Genomic DNA, 24,717 nt, shown 5'->3' on the forward strand with positions numbered 1-24,717 from the left:
AAGCAGCTGCCTGCATCCCTTCCCTTCTAATCAAAATATGGAAATGCTAACATATCTTTAATTTTTCTGTAAACTTTATAATAAGTAAAAATACTGTTTGCTAACAGTTAAATGACAGTTAACTAAAGATGAATTAACTATCAATTTACCAACTATTAATGATTGTTATTACAAAGTGTCTACCATCTAACTTATCAACTATGGTTTTGGGAAACGCACCCCTGAGCTGTTAATAGTGACCTCTGTCAATATGCTAACAGTGAAATGGTAAAACGTACTTCACAGGTAATATCAGATTTTTTTTTTTTCAATTATTTTCCCAGCTACACCATCCTTAACATCATGCATCACTTCTCAGTGCTGATGTTTCCTCTATATAGCCAAGGTACCACAAGCTCTATAATTATAGCATGATATTCTGCACAGCCCAGAGTTTAAACTGATAAGTATGTGCTGTCATATTATTAGAAAAAATAAAAACTGTGCAAATCACTATTGAATTCCCACCAAACTATTTTTTCAAGCAGTATTTGCACTGTAAACCTTTTTTATTTATATAAAGTGTGGACTTAAACTGTTTGGCTATTCTGTGTGTAGGCTTTGCGTGCGTGCGGGGGTCGGGGGGCCTCTATGTCCATTTTGCTTGGGGCCCCCAAATTCCTTCAAACGGCCCTGGCAAATAGTTACTTTCCCTGGTAACGAGTTACTTTTATTATACAGTAATTCAGTTAATAACTCAGTTACTTTTTGGAACAAGTAGTGAGTAACTATAATTAATTACTTTTTTAAAGTAATGTTCCCAACAGTGTCTATCTATCTATCTATCTAAGTTGATTATGCTTACACAAAATACAACAAAAACAGTACCAATGTGAATCATTACAATTTAAAATAATGCTTTAAAATATTTTTTCAATATATTTTTGCATTGTATTTATTCCTGCAATGGCACAGCTGACTTTTCTAGTCTTTAGTGTCTCATGACACTCATACTCAGAAAATAACTTAGAAATCATACTAATTTGGTGCACAATAAACTATTCTTATTATAAATGATGATGGAAACTTTTGTGCTGATTAATATTTTTGTGATACTTTTTTTTGGCATAGAAAGCTCAAAAGAAATGAAAAGAATACATTGAAAGTAGTTTTTTTACTCACTTTCTTAAATTGAATGCATCCTTGCTTAAAGTATTACTTTTCTTTCAGAAAAATGTATATATTTCACAAAAAAATTATATATTTATATAAAAGGTTTGTATTGTGTCTTTTTTTGTTTTAATCATTTAATTTTCAATGTTATGCCAATTCTGTCTAATGACTCATTTGACAGATTCTTTATTATAGTAACAATAATTAAAGCAACTATTTGACAGAAACCGTGGTTACCATGGTAAAAGTCTAGTTTCACTTAATACACTTTAAAAGTACACCCCAAAGTAATCTCCAAATTAAAATATTGTTTGTAGCCAATAAAATGATTCCATTATGGAAAATGTGGTACACAACAACAAAATCGTGGCTGTTGCTTGCATTGAAAGTAAGACGATGGTGTTAAATAAAGTATTAAAAATGATAATAAGCATGCTTTGACATAAAATGATAACAAAACAACGAATAACACAACTGGAGAGACTCACATGCACACACACACACACACGCACACGCACACACACACACAATGTGATGCTTTGCAGGAATGAACAAATTCTGGTCACCTATGTAGTACCACTCCTCCTAGAAAAACCAACCCAGATCTGAACATCTGCTCTTCATGTAACTATGACTAATTTCTCCATTAATCTGATCAATCAAAAATGACTATGGACTTGACCACAAATTAACTTTTCTGTGGATGAACGAAAGGCTACTGCTCTTCTTGTAAACAGAATGCGGAAATGTTGGAAGGAAACATTAAAAACATTTTCTGACATATTCTGTAAAGCAAAGCTTGTCTCAACACAGTCATGCTGCCCTAGCATATGATCTTGAGTAGAGAGGAGAACAGTGCTTTTGTAGATGAGGAGTAGAAATGTAAATAAATGTTGGATTACTTTGTCATTCTTTGCTCGGCTTGATTTTGATTCCAGACAAGGAATTCAGGGTCGTACCTATCAGGAGACAGGCAGAGAGAGAGAAAGGGTAGATGTCTAGCACAAAGGGATTTGACATTTTAAAAAGAATGTATTTATGTTTAGCTGTCTTCTTGTGCTGCATGAACATACATCACACTTGCATTTGACTCAACATGCACTACAAAGTTAATTTGGTGCAGGTTTTTATTAAAGAGGGGTCTCACATAATGAAAAAGATGTCCCATCCATATCACTCAGTGTGAGCTAGACATAAACTTTAATAGTTGGGATAAACTTTCACATTTCCAGTCAGTGCTACTACTGATTAATGATAAGAAGTCCTCTGCGTTCTACTTAAAAAAAAAAACTAATAAAATAAATAAATAAAAACAGTACATTTTACACAAATATTTATTGTATAATAATACTAATATTATATATATATATATAAATATTTTAAACAGAATAAGTCTGTCTTTACAGTCTTTACATGAAAATATACAGCAGCTTTATATTTTAAGAAGGAGATTATCATATTTATGGGTCATTGGTGTCATTCAAAAAGTTTGAAAACCCCTAATCTATACATTCTTGTTTCGTCACGGGGGTACAAGGAGTTATAATTAATGCAGTGTTTTATGTATGTACAGTTCAATACTTTGCTACAAACTGCCTTCAAGTTTAAAAAAAAAAATCTATGTATAATTTAAAAGGATTTTGGTGATATACTGTATTGTTGCCAGACCCACCCTTTAATATACCAAACACTATATTAGTGAACCATATCTGTGCATTTGTTTGCAGTCAGTAAATGCAATGCATCACACTTCATACCATCTCCACCATAGCCACTAGCAGTGAAAAGACATGGGAGAGAAAAGAAAGCATGAGAAGTCAACAAAAGGGATGACAAGTAACTAAAAAAAACTAAAACAAGGTCAAATCAGCAGAAAAAGCAAGCAAACAAAAAAAGAGAAAGTCCTACAGTACTTTAGCTCACAAGAGATGATCATCAAGGGCCTCTCAGCACATCACATTAATGTCACACGATAAAACCAAAAGTACTCTTAATATCAATATAAAGACAGAGTGAACAAGGTGGAACTGACTACCTATATAATCCATAAAATCATGCGCTATCATTCTTGAAGAATGTTTACAATTGTGACAAATGTGTAATATCTTTTTGGGATTTTGTAGGTGTACACAGGCAAACTAAAGTACTACAGGAAGTGATGTCATGTGAAGTCTGATTCATGTTGTAGGAGAGAGTGAAGTAAGATGTGTCACCCCCTTAATCAAGTAAACTGCACAATTGTTGTGACCAAGTGACCATATATTTAGAAAGAACCCATCATGTACAGCTGCTTGTGACTGAGAGATGCACATAAATATTGAGCATTTTCATTATCTACACATGTATCATATTGGTGAATTCAAAACCACTCAAAGGTTTGGGGTAAGATTTTGTCTTTTAATTAACAATGGTGTATCCGGTTTAGACACAGTGAAAGAATCCTGAAAAATATTGCATTCCTGTTTCCACAAAAATATTACGCAGCACTGTCTCCAACATTTATAATAAGAAATGTTTCTGCTGAAAATGCTAAAAAATTATTTTCAAATTAAATAATATTTCACAACATATGAGCATAACAGACTTCTTTCAAAACCATAAAAAAAATTGTACTGACCCCAAACTTTTGAATGGTACTGTATCTTTGAGGTAAATTGTGTCTGCTTGACTAATAAGGAACTTTGCCTCTAAATGCAAGAAATATCATTTCATTCAACTTGATTCAAATATTTAGTGACATCTGTCTTAGGTGGTTTACGAATAATGTGTTGGAAAAATAAGACTTTGGAATTGGATTGCTTCTACTCATCAATTTTTAATTGTTGAGAACTCATATTTCTATGACCCTTTGTAATAGATGCTTTTCTTCTGTATTCAGTTGACACAAGATATCCTGAAATGTATTTAGCCATATTAGGTTTAAGGACAAATCAAACTAAACAATGGCACAGCTTACCCCACTCTCCCCTACAGTGTCTTAATTGACAACTTGTGCATGTGGTGCTCTGTTTGATTTGTTAATCACACAGCCTGTCAGTTTGGCTCTAAATCTCACTAACTGGTTGAGATCGAGACCTTCAAGATGCATTAGACAGTGGGAGAACTCACCTGGGGTCCTTCTGGATGCTGTCCACAGAGGGCGACCTGACCAGTGTTGCCTCCGGGGGCAGAGCAGGTCCCGATTTGCTGTAGGGTGAATCTGTGGAAGGGCAGAACTGTAGTGTACGGTAGGGGTTGGCATAGTCAGCGGTGGAGGCACCAGGGCCAGTGGCGTAGCCGGCACGGGGGAATGTTCCTGTGGCGTTCTGGCTTCCAGTGCGCTGCAAGGGTATGGAGTCAACACCAGGAGAGGAAGGGGCTACAACAGGAGAGTAGGGACAGAGCAGAAAGTTTAGGACCTGGTCACAAATCCGGTTCATTGGATCTTTGGGTGCAGAAAAAGGTGAAAAACGATACATGTTGACCAGGTATAACAATCATAAGAGAGGAGAAGGTGGAGAGGAGGAGTAAAACAGAACAGAAAGGATGTTAAGCCATCAAAATAACAAACTGACCCATAATGATAGCTCTTCAGTAGGTGCTTTATTAGCTTGTCTGAGTGTCAATGCAAAACAGTTTTTTTTCTCTCTGGCCTGCTTTTGTTTAGATTTGAATAGCTACCCAGAAACCACCACTGAGGGCTGTTCATCCTGATGGCAGGGTTTTCCAGACTGGAGCTCAGAGATGTGCTGGAAACACTCCCACTTTAAAGTCAACAAGAACATTTACCTTTTATTGCACAAGCCTGGTGTGCATAATTTTATTTAAAAAAAGTATTTGTTTATTCTATTATTATTTTAATGTCATGTCAGCACTAAAGGCTATTTTAATAGCAAAAACTGGATAGATTAAAACACAATACCAAGCAATAAACAATCACTTACAGCATAAAAATTGGTATGAAATACTTTTATATGACAGATATTCTGAAACTTTTTCTAATGGGACCTTCTTAAAAATGTAAAGTAAACCTTTTTTACATTATATAACCATTCCCTATGAATTTTCAACGCCTCCCTTTCCACCATCTGTCTCCGTTTTGGTATGTAACACCCACTATTTAGAATCCAATAAATTCCAAATCTGTACCCTATCCCAGTGTTTCTCAATTGGTTGGTGGCAAGACCGTTCTGAGTGGGTCACGGAGTATACAAAGAAACAGCTGTCAGTGTCAAAACACTGAATACCACATGTCTTAGCCTGCAAACATGTAATGTACATATATAGAAGCCTGTGCTTTTAAATAGATTGCACTGTATTTTTATACAAGACATTTTTAAAAGGTGTCTAGACATGCCTTAAAGCACCATAGATTAGTTGTAATGATACATTATATTCAGCTTAAAACAAAATGTGAAGGGAAGTCAATTTACTTTAAAACCTTAAAAGCAAAAAAGTATATACTATCTGATACAGTTAAAGTGATGATGTCTAGCTGCACACTGCTACAAATTGGGCACTTGGGAAAACATTTCTATTCTAAACAAAAATAAAACCGAAACAAGCCTTTTATTTCATAAACACATCTGTACTAGAGCCATGATGTTCTAACTGAGAAGATTTTGCTGTTGACGTTAAATTGTTAGAGAACCTGATGTCTGCTTGTCTTACCTTGGCCTTGGTTGAAGTTCCTCAGTGGGGCTTTCTGATAGACTCTGTCCTCATAAATGGGGTCAATATGGTGCTCAGGAGACTGCAAGGGTCTGAGCTCTGAGCCCAGGTGACTGTGCTGACTGCTGTACGAACCCCTGGAACCTACATCATGGACAAAGGCAGATTCTCATGCACCGTTAACCAGAAAAACAACCGCTACAGTTAGTGTGACCAGTGCTTATGAGTTTTTGATGTGGTAATACTACCAAACAGAAATGCTGTATCACACAAATTGCACTGACCTGCCAGACTGCCAGGCCTCTGGAGGGTGGCGTTGGCGTACAGTTCATGAGAGATCTTGTACTGATCGGTGGTATGGAGCATGCGTTTGGTGGGGGACAGAGTGGCGTAGCTTCCCACTGCAGCGCTGAGCTGGTGTAGCGGAGACGAGCTGGAGGTATTGCCCGGTCCGGCCATGTGCAGTGGTGAAGAGGACGACCCTCCTCCCACTGCCATGTTGATGGGAGAGCTGGTGCTGTAGGACTTGGCCAGCCGGCTTGGAGACTGCTTGGGCGATGACACCCGCGCCAGAGTGGCATAGCTGGGCATGTCAGAGGCTGAGCCCAGCCGCTGCAGTTTGGATGGGGAGCCCAAAGCCTGCATGGAAAAGGGAGAGCTCACTCGCTGGGCTGGTAGAGTGGAGCAGGAATAGTTTACAGGGGCTGCTGGCTGATTGTCAGGCATGTGGAATGCACTGCCATGACCCTGGGCAAAGAAGTCTTGGGAATGGGCCCGGGCGGCTGTCTCTCTGGCAGCCAGCTGGGCAACACGATTAGACGTCACCTGGAGGTAAGTGACATGTAAAGAGCTAAAATTTCACTCATCTAGGAGCTGTGAACTAAGTGATGGTGACCGACATGATAATTTCAAGGGAAAATGGGGTGAATTCACTAAACACTTGCAATTTTTGCAATTTGTAATTTAGCGCAGCAACAGTTCACAGGCCAGTTTAAATGCAAATGAGGATTTAAGTCATTGTCATTCTTTTCAGCACAAACAAGGCTCCTTTCTATTTAATTTAGGCTCAATAAAGATAGCACAATTATTGTTGCGCAACACTGTAGCCTCATTTGCATTTGCAAAAAATAACTAACATGGCAAAACAGTAACAACGCAGTAACTATATATATATATAATTTTATTAAAAAAAAAATATTTTAAAAGTTGAAAGGCACAGCCTGCACATTATATGTGAAAGGGAAAAAACCTACTTATTAATTTGTTGCATTGTTTTAGTTAAACTGTGCATGCACATGAACAGTGTTATTAGCGGACGCACTACTTAGTGAATTCCCCCAGAGGGTTATATCCATAGTTTAAGACAAGAGGGTCAAAATCTGAGTTTTTACAAAGAGATGAATCCGCACCTGATTATAGCTATGTAATGCTCCTACCACCTGACCACTGAGAGGAGGCTGGGAGGCCGACAGGTCGCCGAGGGCCAGGGTCTGGTTGCTATGGTAACTGACTTGATAGGGAAAGGTGCCCTCTTGATTATTGAGCTGCAAAGCACTCTGAGAGAGGATGCCTGGTCCTGTGAAGAGGGAATTTGGGGAAAAGAAATACAAGACAAAACTGTTTAACTTTAAGATTAAGTATAAATATCACACATTTATTTCCAACAAAGTCACTGATTTGCATTTGGTCTTTCATTCTGTCTATTTGCATACAGAATTGTAATTGGTCTTGTCGTCTTTGCATATATTTAACCATGTATAACTTCATTTACGGCGACTGTTCATTCTTGTGTGCAGCTAAGCATGAAGTATGATGATTTTTATGACTATGTCAAAAGCGGCAAGATGCAGTATTACATTTACACCGAATCAAAGCCTAAAATCTAAACTTACATAAAACTTTGTTTCTTTTGCTGCCTTGCAAGCTCATGTGTTTCCTTCAGGAGATGCAAATCTTGTTACTTTCTCTTCTCTGTCCAGATAATTCCACTCACCTCATTCTACCTTCGTAAAATTGGTTAATTGCTTTACCATTTCATCTCATATTCTTTTATGGTCTTCCAGCCTCCATCCACAGTTCTCTTTTTTACTTTCTTTTATACAGCTCATTATTTCAAGCCTCACAGTGAGTAGATGGACAGAATAGGCATGCATAATTAATCACTGCTGGAAGACACTCAATGAGCACACACTCAAGAAAATGGGGTCAGCATAAACAGAAATCGCAGTCCCTTCTGTTCACTCGTCCCTCTTATGCTGTCAGCAGTGATTCCCAGTCCTTTTTCATCTTACAGTATGTCCCCCACAATCACATAAATAAGGTACAAGTATTTATTATTATTTATATATACTCACTAATAACTAGATGCTTATTAGCATGCCTATTATGAACATATTGGCTGTTTATTACTTATAAAGCACATATTCTGCATGACTATATTCTACATCTCTAATCGTACCCAATACCTAAAATTAACAGCTACCTTACTAACTTAATAAGCAGCAAATTAGGAGTTTTTTTAGGTAAAATTTGTAGTTAATGGTTTGTTAATAGCGAGAATTGTGACCAAAATCGAATACTGTTGGGGAAAAAACAAATGAAGCAGGTTTACCTACTAAAGCAGTTTGAAAAACAATCGAAACTGGCTTTATAACAGCATTTAGTTTGACTGGTTGAGACATTTAACAGAATGAAAGTGTGAGTGAATCAAGTAACACTGTTGAAGAAATATAGAGCACGTTACAACATATTATACATTATTTTCACTTCAAATATGGCCATAAGAATTTGAGTATTCCAACTTTCTGCAACTCAAAAACTTCACTGAGTGAGGGTCAAACCAACAGTGCATACAGAAAAACAGATATATTGATATACTGATGAAATATTCATTTTGCGTTCATATTTGTTTTAATAAAACATTTGTAGTTAAGTGAAGCTTTTGATGATATTTAATGAAATTCTATGTATACAGCATAGCATACATTCATATATTTATATTTTATTATCATATACTACCATTCAAAACTATTGTAATTCCTCAAATAAAAGCCGGAGCCTTTATTTACCTGAACTGCAGAAGGTAACAGGCTTTTATTTTTAAGCAGGCTTTTATTAGAGGCAGGTCTTTATTTCTAATTCCATCTATTTGATAAGTAATTGTTTTAAATAACCCGTTTTAAATAAAAAGCGATAGCGTTCCAGTGGACAGAGATTATAACATCAGCACAGAATCAGTTCAGAATCAATCACCAAAAGAATCAGTTCGGTTCAGATGCGATGTGTGTCAGTCTGTTTCACGCTGAATCACTCATGCGCAGTATCATCAGCTCCTCGGTTCTCCAATTGGACGCGTCTGACAGAAACAGTTCTCGGTTTATTTGACTACCGGTTTTTATTTGAGGAATTACGGTATTAAGGTTAGTAATAAATTTTTTTTTTTCTAAAGAAATCTTCAAGGATGCATTAAATTGATCAAAATGTAAAAAAAATCACGTTCTTTTTAACTTTCTATTCAAAGAATCCTTAAAAAGTAGAATAACAGTTTCTGCAAAAATATTTAACACTGATAATAAGGAAATGTTTTAATGCAGTAAAAAAAAAATCATACCAACCTTTAACTTTTGAATTGTAGGTGTAGACTTTAAAATATACACTAGCTTTCAAATGTTTAATAGTAAACATATTTAAATTAATTTAAATTATTGAAACTAATTTATGAAAATTAAAGTCATAATCTATGTTTTACAGGATTAAGAGAACAAAATCCAAATTTCTCTACTCTGGAATGTGAAGTAATTCCTGTTTTGGAATCACTGCTATAACCTGTATGCACAGAGACGAGCTTGTATGCTGTTTAATCCCTGCAAAGTCTAACATGATGACGGTGTGTGGTTTGTGTTGAGTTAACCGAAGCATGTTTCTCCTCTTCTGAGGATGTCTGACAGCACTTAAAGATGCTGCCTCTTTAAAAGAGGTGAGAGTTTGAAATGGCCTGACAGAGCAATAATGTTTGTTTACAAAAGATCTACATGCCACAACATTCTGTAAGATGAATTACAATAATGAAACACCTTATTTTAGTGATATTCACTTGCTAAATTTTCATCTCTGATTCGGTTTCAAACATAAATAGGCTGCAAATAAGAAGATTAAAAGAAAACCAATAAAGGTTTGCAGTCTATGAAGAGATTTCCCATAAACTGACTATGTGACAGTGTGACTTCAAAACCACTGAAGATGATAACTGGGTCATTTCGGATGGGTCATTTCGGGTGACCCAGTAATATCAGAAACTGACTGCGGTTACTGAAAATGGCTGGAGTTAACCACTTAGCCACTATCAGATTCAAAAAGAGGCACATTTACAGTAAGAGCTGAAAGTTTCATAAATCTATACCAGACTTCTGGTCCTTCTCCAGTCTCCACCCAAGCATTTTAGACATCATAAGATGCCATTTGCTGCCATACATAGTGGTTGTGCAGTGGACAATCTATGTCTAGGGGGCCGGTCACTTATCTGTTTGGGGAGAGGGGTTTTATCTCCACTCTTTATGACCTGCATTTTAGATCAGAACCGATAAATATTTCAGCTGAATTCTATTTATAACTCACAACTAGAGAGAGTGGAACCACTACAGCTGAGTAAATAAATACAAAATATACTTTATGTCTTTTAAGTGGTTAATTAATATCTATTAAGAGTCCATTTATCCATGTACACTGATTTATTTAGCAGTTTGCTCAATATTTCATGTTCTATTTGATACTTTAGTTTAGGTTTCCTGTAGTGAAGTTTGTTGAGTTACAGCTGTCAAACTTTTTTTTTCTCTGCTATCTGGAAACCTTTTTTTATACACTACTGTATATCTCAACCTCTTTAACGCTGAGAAGCTGAGCCTTTGAAAATATATATGAACTGTTCAGAGTATTCATATTTAATCTATTCAGATGAGGTAGGCATGATATATACTCTCAGCATTGTGAATATGCTTTTTGACATACACTATTTGAACATTTGTTGCTTCCTTGAATTTGTTACCCAAAAAACTCAATTCAGAATTAACCTGTAATTCATGAATTAAGATGCTAGCATGCATAATAAGGCAGGCAGGGAGGCTCACTCATGAATTTCAGAAACCTGGAGGATACACCAAGCTCATGTGCTCTACGGAGCAACACCTGCTAACTCATTTTATGGGATGTTACAAACGCATTTCTGTCAAAGAATGCTGTAGAAAGTAAATTATAGTCCCGGACCATCAATCATGTCAGCTTAAGATCACAACTCTGCAGGATCGGAACATTTAGAAGTCATTAGCATTGTTCAGTCTGTCATTTCTTAATCATGCCAAACTTCCATCATTTAAATGTGCTCCTTACTTTCGCCGGCAGTGAATTCCTGTGAATCCAGTATACCAGATTCTTGAAGAGATCGGATGCAGGAATCTACAAGTTCCAGACCTGTGGTGAGCTCCTCCTCTATATCCTTCTGTCCGTCTGTCAACAAAGACATGAAAGATAACTTCATAGAGCAGACTAATAAAAACACCTACCCATAAAACGGTTTCAATATGCCGATAATTACTCAACAAGCACTTAAAGTAAAACATTATGAGCTTGCTGAGTTACTACGGTAACTAAAGTATGAATGTTTTACATTAAGTGCTTAATTTGTTTTACATGTTACATTTTGATTGCTGTTGGGTTACATTGCAGTAACACTGCACTTTGCAAAAACGATCTAGAAATTACACCTATTATTTAAAATTGTAAGATGGAACAATAATGTTCAGTTGACATGTTAAAATCGCATTTGTACTACGCAAATAAAACCAGGCCAATCTGCAACATTTTAGGATTTAAAATAACATAATCTGAATTTCTGAATTAGATATTTCAAAAACACAGGGGAAATACTATTATTTACAGAAAGTAGGTTTGTATCCAAAAAACAACCATATGCCAGTTATTCAGATTATGTTAGTCATTTAGGCTAGTCTGTCACAATTTAATAAAGGAATATAAAAAAATACAGTGGAGTCTGATATTGATCTTTAAATGATTCTGCAGCATTGTGACATTTTATTTGTAAAACACACACACACACACACACACACAACACTGAACCTATTATATGGATTTGAATGTTATCACAGCCTTATCACAATGTTTTTACAATGTAGTTTTGGTAGTTTAGGTATTTTGATTAAGGCCAAAACATTTTGAGGTACATTACTGAGAATCTACTAAAGAAATTGAATTTGAACTAGTCAGGAATGGTTTTGTTTTGATGCTTCATCAAGAGCCCAGTATTTTAAAGATTGTGGCGTGATCTCAAGCTCATGATTCATTTATGCACTGCACTCTTCAATCTCAGGATCTCCTCAGTGTTTTATATTCTAGAATGCAAAGGTTGTCATCTTTGGCTAACATTTTGCTGTAGCGCACAATTATTAAGTCAAAAGTCAACATGTTTCACTCTGACATGCACGGTGTACCATGTGGGCTGCTTGAAGATGACAAATGTCAAAATGCATTGGAAAAGGTGCTCTTCATTTGCTCTTCAAATGTAAGAAAATCCTCATTTCAGCAAGAAAACTGTTCAGTTACCTTGGTTGTTCCAGCGGAACTTTTCATCTGCAGAACTATAAGATAAAGGATAGAACAGATTTAGATGCATCATCAACACAAACAATCTTTTACCTTACGGTACAATCCTGTGCTGCAACTATTTGCACCAAAATATTAAGCATCACAACTTTTTTCAATGTTGATAATAATAAGATATGATGATGTTAAAATGATATGTGATGGATCATATGGCACTGGAGACTGGAGTAATGGCTGGGGAAGATTCAGCTTTGCCATTACAAGGATAAAATCCATTTAAAAATATATTTATAACAATATACAATTTTAAACAGAAGTGCACTTTTGGCCATATCGTGTTGCTAAATACTTTGGCTGCCATAAACTGTTTCTGTAACTGTTTACCCATCAAGCTCATAAACCTATTTGCAGACTTTCTGAATCACATAACTCACTGATCAATGAAGTATCATCTCTGTTTTAGAACACGCAAACAGTGGCTACGATGGTAATGGATTTAGTAGAAATGAAGACTTGAGGAAGAACTCAGAGCCAGAAACCCTTAATCAATGACCGGCTTTGCCACCACACGGTAAACAGTGGCCTGCTTTACCCGTAACGCCATCGGGAGGCTAAACGCTCACCCATTGTCCTTGGAGCCTTACAGCGGCTGCTAAATCACTCTATTGATTTTCTTCCGGTGAGTGTGTAAGGATGCATTTTGTGAGGCTGTCTATGTTTGTGCAGGGGGTGACGAATCGCAGAAGAAAACAAAACGGGCCACACCGTTGTTCTCCTAAAACCCATTCATCACCGATTCTTCCACGAACAATGCTTAGACAGAGACAGGCTCCCGGTGAGTGAGAAACAGTGATGAGCCACAAGGCATTTTTACCCCAAATCTCCATTTTAATGAGTGAGTCGACCTGTCTTTAAACAAGCATTAACTATTTTCATTCTAATAGCTCCCTTTAAAAGACAATTACTGGCTAAATATGTCAGGTAATTACAATTAAATAAATAAATAAGTCCTCTAAACACAGATTCAGTTGTGAGATATGATTAGGAGGGCCTACAACATAAAATGAATAATAATAATAATAAAAAAAGAATTGTTCCCATTGGCTGGAAATTGTCATTCAATTTCCAGGACACGTGATTTCGCTCTCAAAGACATCTGGCTAGATAACATCACATTGATAGTACAAAATGAGTCTGTCTTCCTGGGGATCATTAAAGCCTTTTAGGATGAAGATATTTTTCTCTCTGAGGATAATTAACTTGAGAATAGTGACATAACAGATGAGGCAATCACAGCTGTGGGTCATTGTGTGGTCAGTAGTTAATCACTGTTCTTTATGTGCTCCATTTCCATATTGACTTAACATATTAGCTGAAACACTTGGAGCAATGTGATTTGGGCCATTACAATTAGCCCACTGATTTAGTATTTTTAACATTGCCTCCATTCTGGCTTATTTTAATTATCTACATATTGTTCTACAATTATTCACAAGACCACGGCAATGGTCAAATAAACAACAAACAAAGGGGTGTGAACTACAAACAAATGCAGTGCTAACACTGGGAAATTAACAAAAGACTGTATATCCCTGACAGTGGCACCTGTTGAATTGTTAAGAGTATCATTAATGGTGCTCAAAGGTGATATTTCCTACCTGTTAAGTTTAAGTGATACTTAAACACTGCCTTAATTTTAGTTCATTATTTTCTTTTGTTGTTTGCAACACATTCTTGCTTCATTAAAACTTTTAAACAAAATCTGTTTATTCAACCCATCAATTCAATCTGGTTTTACTTATTGTTGTACACTCAAGCATTCCCCGTTGACATTTCTGGACCAGATTAATGTGGCATTAAAATATAAATGTACAGCATATGCGCAATGCTATCTATATTGACCAGTCAGCATCAACTTTAAACTCATAAATCCATTCTAAACCAGTTTTATAAATGTCAAATAGGCACACACACACACACACACAATAAATGTTTTTTTTTTTAATCCAACTTATGGAGTCCGCATTACAAAACCTATCTGCCTAAACTGCATTAATACTAAAAGATTTTTTGTGTATGTTTGTTACAGCCTGTTTGCCTTGGATTGTCATGGGAGAAAGAAAGACAAGAGTTTGGTGTGAATGAGTGAACGTATGCTATGAAAAGCTGGAACAAAGCTCTGAGCGGCTTTTGTTCACTGCTAATGTATGTGAAAAGAGTGAAAGAGGGAGAGAGGATGAGACCGGCCCTAAACCGCTGGGGGTCAATGAGTGCCTCCCAACTGACAGACAGAGAAATAGACACATGCCATCAAAAAAAGAGAGGCTGCCTGCAGTTTTAAAGCTATATACATATAATATATAGAGTAGAAGGAATTGAAATGTAAAATACACATAACTTGAAAAGCAGAATGTCACCTCAAATACATTTGTGTTGAATTTCAGATTATACACCTAAATCTAACTGGTGATTTTCACATGTGTTTGATTGAGGGGGTCGGGCTAACTACTTTCCCATGTCTTTAGTGTGTTGTATAAGCCATGCTGTCTGACAGAGCATGTGAAAGGGCTTCACGTGATTGTATTAATGAGTGTGGAGCAAAGGCATTCATCCGTAAGAGCCAGTCCACCCATCATTAAACTCCAGATGAGTGGGACTAAAATAGTCCTTGTTAGTCTTGATACTGTATGGCATATATAACATATAGCAATGTATCGTGTAACTTTTCAGCTAGACTTACAGAAATAATCTGTTTAATCAAGTAGGGTTCCAAGATTAAAGAAAAAGTTCACCCAACAATGAAAAGAATGTGTAAATTGTAAATTTCTTCTAAATTTCTACTTTCTTCAGTGAAACACAAACTGTGATTTTTGAAAAGATATCTTGCTCACTTCTTCTTTATAATCAATGAGAATGAAAGCTGTTTAGGTCTAAAGTGACTATCAAAGTATCATAAAAGTACCATATTCCAAGTCTTCTGAAACCATACGATATCCTTCTGTGAGGAATAGACTGAAATTTAAGTCATTTTGCAAATGGAAGCACTCCTACAGTCTATAAAAACTCAGTTTAGCAAGGACAAGAAAAAAGCAGAAACAATCCTGTGTGGGCTTTTGGACTCTTCATGAATTGATATACGATACACTACAAATCAAAAGAGATGCTACACAGTCCTCAAAAGAGGAACACAGTCCAATCCCTGCGCAAGAGAGCATCCTGTAATGAGAGAGCCCCCTTTGAAGTGCTGAATCATGGCTGAGTTGTGTGGATAAGGCTGGTGTAGCAAAGATGCTGTGCAGCTGATCTGTGATGGCAAACACTCTTTTTCAGTGTATTACTATGACTGGCATAAAGGTAAAATACTCTCACTACAAATCACAGCAACATAAACACGGTCCCCAGACACCTCAGTAGCCCGGACTGGCACAGAATGGCTCTAATCTGGAAACTGCCTCATGGAAATGTATAGCACTTTTAATATAGCCACACTGGATGTGATACAAAACTGTGGAAACTGTAGTACTTATATAGAATACCATGGTTAATATATGTGTGTGTATGTATGCATTTATAAATATACTAATATGACTTATAACTTCAGGTAAGGTCACTGCATTTTCAGTTGAAGGAGTTTTCAGATTAATTTGAATTAAAAAAATAAATAACATAATAAAAACATGCTTCATTCTCAGTGCTAAAAAAAGACAAACACTGATTTAACCTCTGTGTGCTGCCACGAGGCTAAGACAACAGCAGTAAGCCAAGCAATTACAGGATCAATCACACATTTCCTATTGCAAGTGTACTTTCTAAAAGGACAAAACATTATTTTGAGGGCATCTGAGGATGTGGTGGGTCATTAGGCTGACAGCGTGAGTGATGTCACATGTAGGGAGCTCAGTGGTTGAGATCTACACTATGCTAGGCTGTCTCAGTTAAGCTAGGAGGCAGTGTGCTGGCTTTGTCTCAAGGCAGATCAAGTATGTGTCGCTGTCTAGACTTCCTCTGGTATTGACAGGCATGTGATGTAGTCAAAAGACAATTTCCTCTGCGTAAAAATATGCTAGAACCACATTAAGACCTAAAGCATTAAACGATAAAACAAGATTTAGCTGATAAAAATACTATGATAAATTACATTTAACTACTATTTAAACATCTTTTCAGAAATTTCAATAACAATTCAGCTATATCTAAATCAAAATCTGCTATGCAATATTAGACATCTCTTCCCAAGTTTCATTTTCATTAAGCATAACCTAGTTATCTAAAGCTACTTTCAATATAATAACTACAGGGTCACCCCAGGATTTGAGATGCAGATAGTCTCAGTCAGCAAACTGGGTTTAAGTCTACACGCGTAGGCTGAAATCAAGCAGTCAGGGCTTATAACTGAACTTGGGAAGCAGAAGAAGCTTTCATCGCCTCTTAAGCCTGACAGATTGCTTACTAAATCAATACGCTCTGAGTTCCCTGTACTGTACGGGGAGACACTTAGTGTGAGTCAGCCAGTGCGGGAGACACCCTTAATATGCTTAATATCCTGTAAGAACGGAGAGGGATTGTCTGAGCACATACACCCTGGTGCACAGGCAGATGGGAAGGTTTCTTACTGCCACTGTCCTGGGTTCAACGGGATGAATTTCAATGGATTGTGCACTTGGATGGGTTACACTGGGTTAAATGTAGAGCACAAATTCCGAGAATGGAGAATGGAATTCCGAGAATGGAATTTGTGATCCAAATGTAGAGCACAAATTCTGAGTATGGGTCACCATACTTGGCCACATGTCATGTCACTTTTATTTGTGTGTACAAAAAAAATCTGTAATTTACTTTAAGTATCAATACCACAGCAGTATTTCTTTGAGCTGTTGAACACACAAAAAAATTACTTCCACAGTACTTTTTCCACACTATGGAATTCAATGGCTACTTTCAACAGTTTGATTACCAACATTCTGCAAAATATCTTTTTTTGCGTTTGTGTGTTCAACAGAAGAGAGAAAGTCATTCAGGTTTGGAACAACATGAGGGTGAGTAAATTATGACAATTTTCAGTTTGGAGTGAACTACTCCTTTATGTTTTTGTTTAACTATAATAACTCTGCAACATCTAAATATGCTGCATTATTTTTTGCGCCCAAAACACTGAATGAATGTTGCAAATAATGTTACAAAGAGGACCAGAAATATTGCAATAATGCACACTTTCTGTTCTTAATGCTGGTTGGTATAGGCGACGTGACGTGTGGCCAAGTATAGTGTCCCATACTCAGAATCTGTGCTTCACATTTAACCCAACCAAGTGCACACACACACACACAGCAGTAAGTAGGGAACGCACACACACACACACACACAATGAACACACACCCAGAGCAGTCGGCAGCCATTTTTGCTGTGGCGCCCGGGGAGCAATTAGAATTCAGTGTGTTGCTCGAGGGCACCTCAGTTGTGGGTATTGAAGGTGGAAGAGAGCGCTGTACATTCACTCCCATAAACCTATAGGTAGCCCTCAGGTAAAAAGATTCCAGAATAGTGCATCACTCTGACATACTTTATGATCCAGGCACCTGAATTGGCCTTTGCCATAATGCTTAAAGTGCACTTTTCTACACTGCATGTTTGACTAAATTAACATACTCGCAGCACGCTGCTATTTCACTTCACTTAAAGCCAAGTTAAAGTAGATTGCTGGTGGTTGGTGAAAACAAAGCAGATTTTTGCTATGAAATACTGCACACAAAACTGTTCAGTGAATTTGTCCATGTTTCTTTCTATAAATGTATCCTCTACACCTAAAGGGTAAAAAGAAATATAATGCATTTCTCATGCATAAAGTCTCAGTGGACAAGCCTTTCAAATTTTTCTTTCCTTTTCATGTGCAATTTCAAACAAAGTGGGTATTTGATACTAGATGCACATTCATGCATTTCCTTTTTACATTTAGGCAAATGCTTTTATTCAAAGCAGATTACACTGCAATCAAGAAACACACTTTATATACATGATGTAGCTAGCAACATAACCTATACCAACTGAGCTGCAGGAACAGACAAAGAGCTTGTTGCTGCGCACAGGAAATGCTGAAATAACGTAAATATATTACAAACAGGAAAATAATAATAGTATTTTAGTGCATTAGAGCTGTCAAACACATTGTCTCCTCAATACAACTTATTTACACCACATGCCAACAAGGCATTATCTCTCCTCATGGCACACATTGTAGATGCGTACACATTGCCAGCGTAGTCCAAGCTCGCAGGAGACTGGTGGACTAATCTGGCAGAAAAACAGTCAAACAGCTTTGGCTTAATACTCCCTCGCTGTGCTCGACAGACAGCGTTTAGTGAGACAACTCCACACTACAGGATAGGGCTCAACAGTGAATGTCTACTATCGAGTCAAAGGCCTCACTTAGAGCAGCAGATGTTTGACACTGTGCCGAGGTTTGGTCCGATGGACGGCCTGCTAGAGGCAATAAGACAACTTCACTTGCCATTTCCATTGTGACTGCAGAGGCATTTTGCACATCGGCTAATCAGAGCTTTGTTTTTGCTGAGTATCAGAACAGCGGTAGAACTAGGCCAGTACAATGTTTGTTCAAAATGGAGTGCTATTTGAAAAGACCCATGTTTCATTAAACAAGTGGGTCGCAGGCTGAAAGTGCTCTCTTTAGCCCACGGTGCTCCTCCTGAAGCTGTGACTTTCAGCTTGCTGTCTTATAAAAAAGAAACATATAATAGTCAGTGAAGTGTTTTGTATCAGTATTGTTTTGCAATTGAGATTGAACACCAGCTAGTAACGCCATCACAGAAAAATATATGGTTGTTGCAGTCAACAGCAGAAAAATAACTAAGGAATAGAAAGTCCACAAAGTAAAATAACCCTGCAGCAATAATAAGCAGCTTCTGTAAGCTGTAGTAAAAATGAAAGACAGGTTCAAAAACAACACTGGGGTTGATGACCTCATGAAAAATGTCTTACTTTAACCAATAACAATTCAAAAACAGTACTGTTCAAAAGTTTACAGTCAGTCTTTAAAGAAATTTGACAAAAAAAACATATATTATTGTCTATTACATAATCTTTAATATATGAATACTATATAAATATTATAACATTTGTAATAAAATAAAAAATGTATTGTAAATTCTAAGAATATTTCAAAATACTACTGTTTGTACTGTATTTTTTATAATATAATTGGTGCCACATTCCTTCAAAAACTTGCAAAATCTTTCCAACCCCAAATATTTTGAATGGTTGTGTATATTTATAAGTCATCTCATGGGCTTAAGTGCAAAAGCACTTGATGGCCTGACATCCAAATCATCACGGCCTGTGTTGTCTCCGCTCCACTTTACTCTAATTAAATATTCTAACCATGTCTGTTGGCAGCTCTCGTCTAATGTGGGAGAGAAGCGACTGAACTGCTGCATGAAAAAACAGGGTTGGGGAGGACTTGCAAAAATGAGTTGTGATAGGTAAGGAAATACAAAATAGTTTAGGAAACACAAATATGTAGAGCTGTAAATTTTGACATGTTCTGTTTTATAATAATTTCTCAAGGTTGCTTACATGTGCGCTTACAATATGAGAGGGTCCAGGGGTGCCCCTGGATGAAGTCTCCAGTGCCCTGTTCACACTGATGGTACTGATACTAAAACCAATGACACAATGCATAACTTTAAACCTGACATCAGCCTGCACAACAGAATCTCACTGACAAAGCAAGTAACGTGGGAGTCTTATTGACTAAACAGCTGAAGGACATTTGATATATTGAGTTTTCAAGCTAGATGAACAAACACATAAAATTTGCTTCGCAGCAACAAGAAGAAGACAATACAATGAGGCCATTCAATTTGATTTGAACACTGAGTGTAAACAGTGATTAGAAGCACTTATCAGCCTCTGAAAGGTCAAAGTGATTGCATATATAATCCATAAAGTCTGTTTTATTATAGTATCTGTGAGATTTTAATTACAGGCTGTCTTCAAAGCTTGTGACAGCTTAACCCTTTGATTACTTTGTAGTAGTGAAATAAATTAGAATTTAGATCTGAGTTTCCTGGGAATGTGGTTACACTAAAATATTCTTGATGGAAGGGAAGGGATATCAAAGGATTTCACGGAAGAGGCTAAAAACATGCTTTCAAGACATTTTGTAGACTTAATGACAAGTTAGATGATGACGATCAAGGAGTGAATGAAGGGTGTGAAAGACATCTATCTTTAGTTTTAGCTGGTGTAAGTGGTGATGGTGTGGTGAGACAGATTGAGTTAAGGCAGAGGTGTCGCTCCACCAGACCCACCTGATGCTGCTCATGCTTCCAGTCTCAGATCCCAGCTTGCATCTCTCCAGCTGGGTGGCAACAATCTGCCTCTCAGCCTCCAACTCTCTCGTCAGTCGCTCAAATTGCAGCTCCTGCAAACATAAAGCAGACAGAGCGTATGTGTAAAGCCCTAAAGGAATTATGGAATTGATTCTGTCTATAACATGTACTACACATGCACTTACACATGCTCCAGTAACTAAGCCACTAAGGGCTTTTCTTTACATATTTTTACATATTACATCTTTCTTCGAGAATTATCATAAATCTAGTCTCAGGTCAACTGATTTTATTATTATTATTATTATTATTATTATTATTATTATTATTATGTTTGGAAAAGAAGCTGTATTTTGCATCTTTTTTTTATAAATAAATAATAATAATATACACTGCTGTTTAAAAAGTTGAGGTTCATGTGATTTTTAAAAGAAAGTCTCTTCTGCTTACCTACATCTATTTGACCATAAATACAGTAAAAACACTAATACCGTGAAATTATATAAAATATTCCAAAAAAACAAACAAACACTATTTTAGGATATTTTTTAATGTAATGTATTCCTGTGATGGCAAATATGAATATTCAGCAGTCGTTACCTCAGTCTTCAGTATTATAAGATCCTTCAGAAAGCATTGTAATGTGCTGATTTGGAGCTCAAAAGATCAAAAGATATTTCTTAATATTTTCAGTGTTGAAAACAGTTGGGCTGCCTAATATTTTTGTGGAAACCATGATACATTTTTCAGGATTCTTTGATGAATAAATTTTTTTTTTTTAAATAGAAATACTTACATTATAAACATTATTAATAGGTCTCAATTTACAGCTTCCTTTTAAACAGTGGTACATATATACTTAATTTTGAGCCCTGCCCATAATGAATCAGCTGTCTGCTAAGTACAATGATTAAAAACTGAAATAGTATATTCTTTTTAACTTCTCCACAGTTTCTCCAGACATCCAAAGGCTTTATTCTGAACATTGATAGTCACTGGAGCATTCCAGCACTACAGTACACACCCCTCCCACTCCTCTCTTAATTAGATATGCGCTGCTTAACATTTAATGACAAACTTGTCAATGCTAAATCAGAGCTAAAATCCCAGAGCTCCTCTTTAAAGTAATCACTGTGAAAATCCAGTCAGAAACTCTGCCTGTGCCCAGGGCTACGACAGGCAGTGCGTCGTTCCCACTCCTTTTGTGACAAGGCTAAAATGAATTCTCTCAGTCACAAGGTCAAAGACCCTCTCCCCAGAGCGGTTAACACTAAGAGAGCTCCAGAACGCATCACCTGCTATTTTAAGCGCATACCCAGATGAAGGCTACAAAAATACCCATTCAGAGTGTTGAAGAGAGCTCTATGAACCATGACAACTAAAGAGGTGCTAACTGCAGCATTCAAACACTTTTCAACATCATTATACAGTTCTAGAGGCTCACTTAATGATTTTATGGCAGATGCATTTCAGTGCATTTCCAACAATCAGGCGAGCTGCTTAGCTCTGCAACTGAAAAAGCATCAGCAATTACGATAAAAACAATCAGAGACTCGAAGCATCTAGACTCTAACAATCTAAGCATCATCAACATCAACAAAACTACTCCAGCTTTTAGTCCCGCAGTAAAACACCTGTTGCCTTCACAAACATAAACTAACACCGTCCTTACCGGCACATGTACCATACTCCAGAGGCCGTCTGTGCTGAGAAAGATCCGTGTCTGCGCATCACTATCCCACTAGACTGTGTTCATTCCCACTTATGAGTAGAGTAAAGTCATTAGAAAAACTACAAGAGTGGTAGTGACTGCCTTCAAGCGGGAAAACAAAAAGTGGAGTGCAGTCAGGCACAAAGGTCGTCATGGCAACAGTGAATTTAGAGCCCCTTTGGCATTATTTATGCAACATTGCATCACAAAGGGTCCCTCCCACCAGCCAAATACCACCGCCCTCCAGTCACTCTTCCGCCTCCTCCTAAACTCTTCCACCCTTTCTGACGCCATCTGTGCTTCACACTGAAGAGGACAAGGGGGGAGACGCGAGGTCTCGTCGAAAAGATTGCAGAGCGGCAGAGAGAAAGAGGTGTTTTATGAGGGTCCAGGAAGCGAAAAAGTACCTTTTCCACTGTGGAACGCTAAGCTTTGTGCTTCCTCTAGAGATCCTAACAGACTGTTCTGCCTCAGTAGCCTGCAATGAACAGGCTCCCTGAGCGGATTCGAGAGTAGCCTCCACTTGTCACAAAATTTGGTTAAATATAGCAGTCCGCACAGACAGAAGAGCACTCGACTAGGACAGCAGACATACCATATGGACCAAAAATGGTGATTCTTTAACAGTCAAAGCATTATTTTCTTCTGCCCCTTTGCTACAACATAAAAAAATATATATTTTTCAAAGAGAAAACAGGGATTATTGGAGATAATCTGATCCAAGGCATTACTGGCTGTTTCTTTGTAATTAATTGTGCAATTTCTGAGTAAAAGTTTTAGTAGGCCAATTTTGGTCTATTTTATCTGATAAGAATGCGTTTTGCATAGTCAGCAATATGAAAAGAAAGCGAAACAGGAATGTATTCCCATTATCTTACATAATGACTCCAGAAAAGGCAGTTAAACCTATTTGTTTAGAAAACGAATCGCCAAGGGACTAAGAAATTGATTTGACTGCTTCAAGAGCTGAATGTGATCTCCTGGCCTTAATGCCTAATTGCTCCCTGTGGACAAAGACTGACATTTAAGTTTCTTCATTGGTCCATTTGATTGCAAAATGTCACTTGGGGTTTGCCTCAAGAGTTCCTTTAAGGATTTAACCCAATTCCTATAATTTCACAGAGTTAAATGAGTCCAGAGCCACTCCACAGTCTGAACACACCGACTGAGAGCCAAACAAAACAGTGTTAAACAGACAGGAATGAATCGGATGAACCAATTTGGCTTGCAAAATATAAAGGGAAAATTGCATGTATTCCTGGTTAAAAATTACACCAGGAATGAGGCCATCCAAAGGACCTCAGGATAAGCTTCAAATAAACCGAACAGCCTTTTTGTTTATAAATTTGTCAAAACAGCCTCAACTTTTATGAATATTCTAAGTAATTAAAGAACTGCTTCGTTTGATTGAATATGTGACATTAATTATTATGTGATTAAAAAATCTAAATGACTTCACTTCTGGCAAAAGCAAATCACTCCTATCGGACAAAGATATAATGAGCTGATTAACATGCTTTCCCTACTTTATATATATATAAAAAAGAAAGAAATATCTGACCTTAGCTTTACTACCCCTTACAAACACTGGCACTTTCCCCAAAAAGCCTTGACATGATCATAATAAAACTTCATATGCCAGAGGCTTTTTTATGAATAATTAATGTGTCATTTTAAAAACACTAAGATCAATTTCTTTAATTAATACCAAATTAAAGGGACAAAAAAGCTAAGCTTTAACTACAGCTCTTCTGAAAATTCTGAAAAAGAACACCTTTACTTTATACATTAATAAGACTACTATAATCATGAAGTCAACATAATTTAAGAAAGTGACACTCAAAGGGAAATAATAAAAGAGTTTTCATTATAAAGAAGAAATCACACTAAGCAACATTTTACTGCAAATATAATATCTTCTAGTTCTTACCATACAGTGAGAGCACTGCACATGTGTCCAGGTTGTTAAACATGCTCTCCCTGACCATCGCATGTATTTCTGTTTAGCACAAGTGATACAGGAGAATTTTAATGGGAGAGAGTCATACACAGGAGAGACTGTGTTCTGTTTGCACGTGTAACCTTGAAAACTGCACACAAAGCACCATACAAGAGACCAGGACATTTTGCCAGACATTTTAGTAGAGGGGAAATGGTTTTTCAGTGCTACAGAGCATCCTTTGTCAGCAAAATCTACGCTGGTTTTAGATCTCAGTTTATTCACTCTCAGAAATAAAGATTGAAAAG

At 36.9% G+C, this 24,717-nt stretch overlaps 1 protein-coding gene across 6 annotated transcripts in view; it reads right to left on the bottom strand.

The window, feature by feature from the left end:
• The window catches only part of LOC113117852 (catenin delta-2-like), a 68,448-nt gene that overhangs the window by 27,900 nt on the left and 15,831 nt on the right, over positions 1–24,717 (bottom strand). For 2 of the 6 annotated variants that reach the window (XM_026286785.1, XM_026286780.1), the window contains exons 3-10: positions 20,739–20,851; positions 12,415–12,449; positions 11,185–11,301; positions 7,212–7,378; positions 6,087–6,627; positions 5,803–5,946; positions 4,261–4,510; positions 2,055–2,111 (exon numbers count right to left, since the gene is read on the bottom strand). In XM_026286785.1, coding sequence (XP_026142570.1) covers positions 2,055–2,111; positions 4,261–4,510; positions 5,803–5,946; positions 6,087–6,627; positions 7,212–7,378; positions 11,185–11,301; positions 12,415–12,449; positions 20,739–20,851 — 1,424 coding nt within the window. Of the gene's footprint in view, positions 1–2,054; positions 2,112–4,260; positions 4,511–5,802; positions 5,947–6,086; positions 6,628–7,211; positions 7,379–11,184; positions 11,302–12,414; positions 12,450–20,738; positions 20,852–22,431; positions 22,639–24,717 lie in introns of those variants that run through there. The other 4 variants (XM_026286792.1, XM_026286788.1, XM_026286795.1 and 1 more) reach the window with 3 other exon arrangements.

This window comes from Carassius auratus, chromosome 2, assembly GCF_003368295.1.
Source record: "Carassius auratus strain Wakin chromosome 2, ASM336829v1, whole genome shotgun sequence".
NCBI lineage: Eukaryota > Metazoa > Chordata > Actinopteri > Cypriniformes > Cyprinidae > Carassius > Carassius auratus.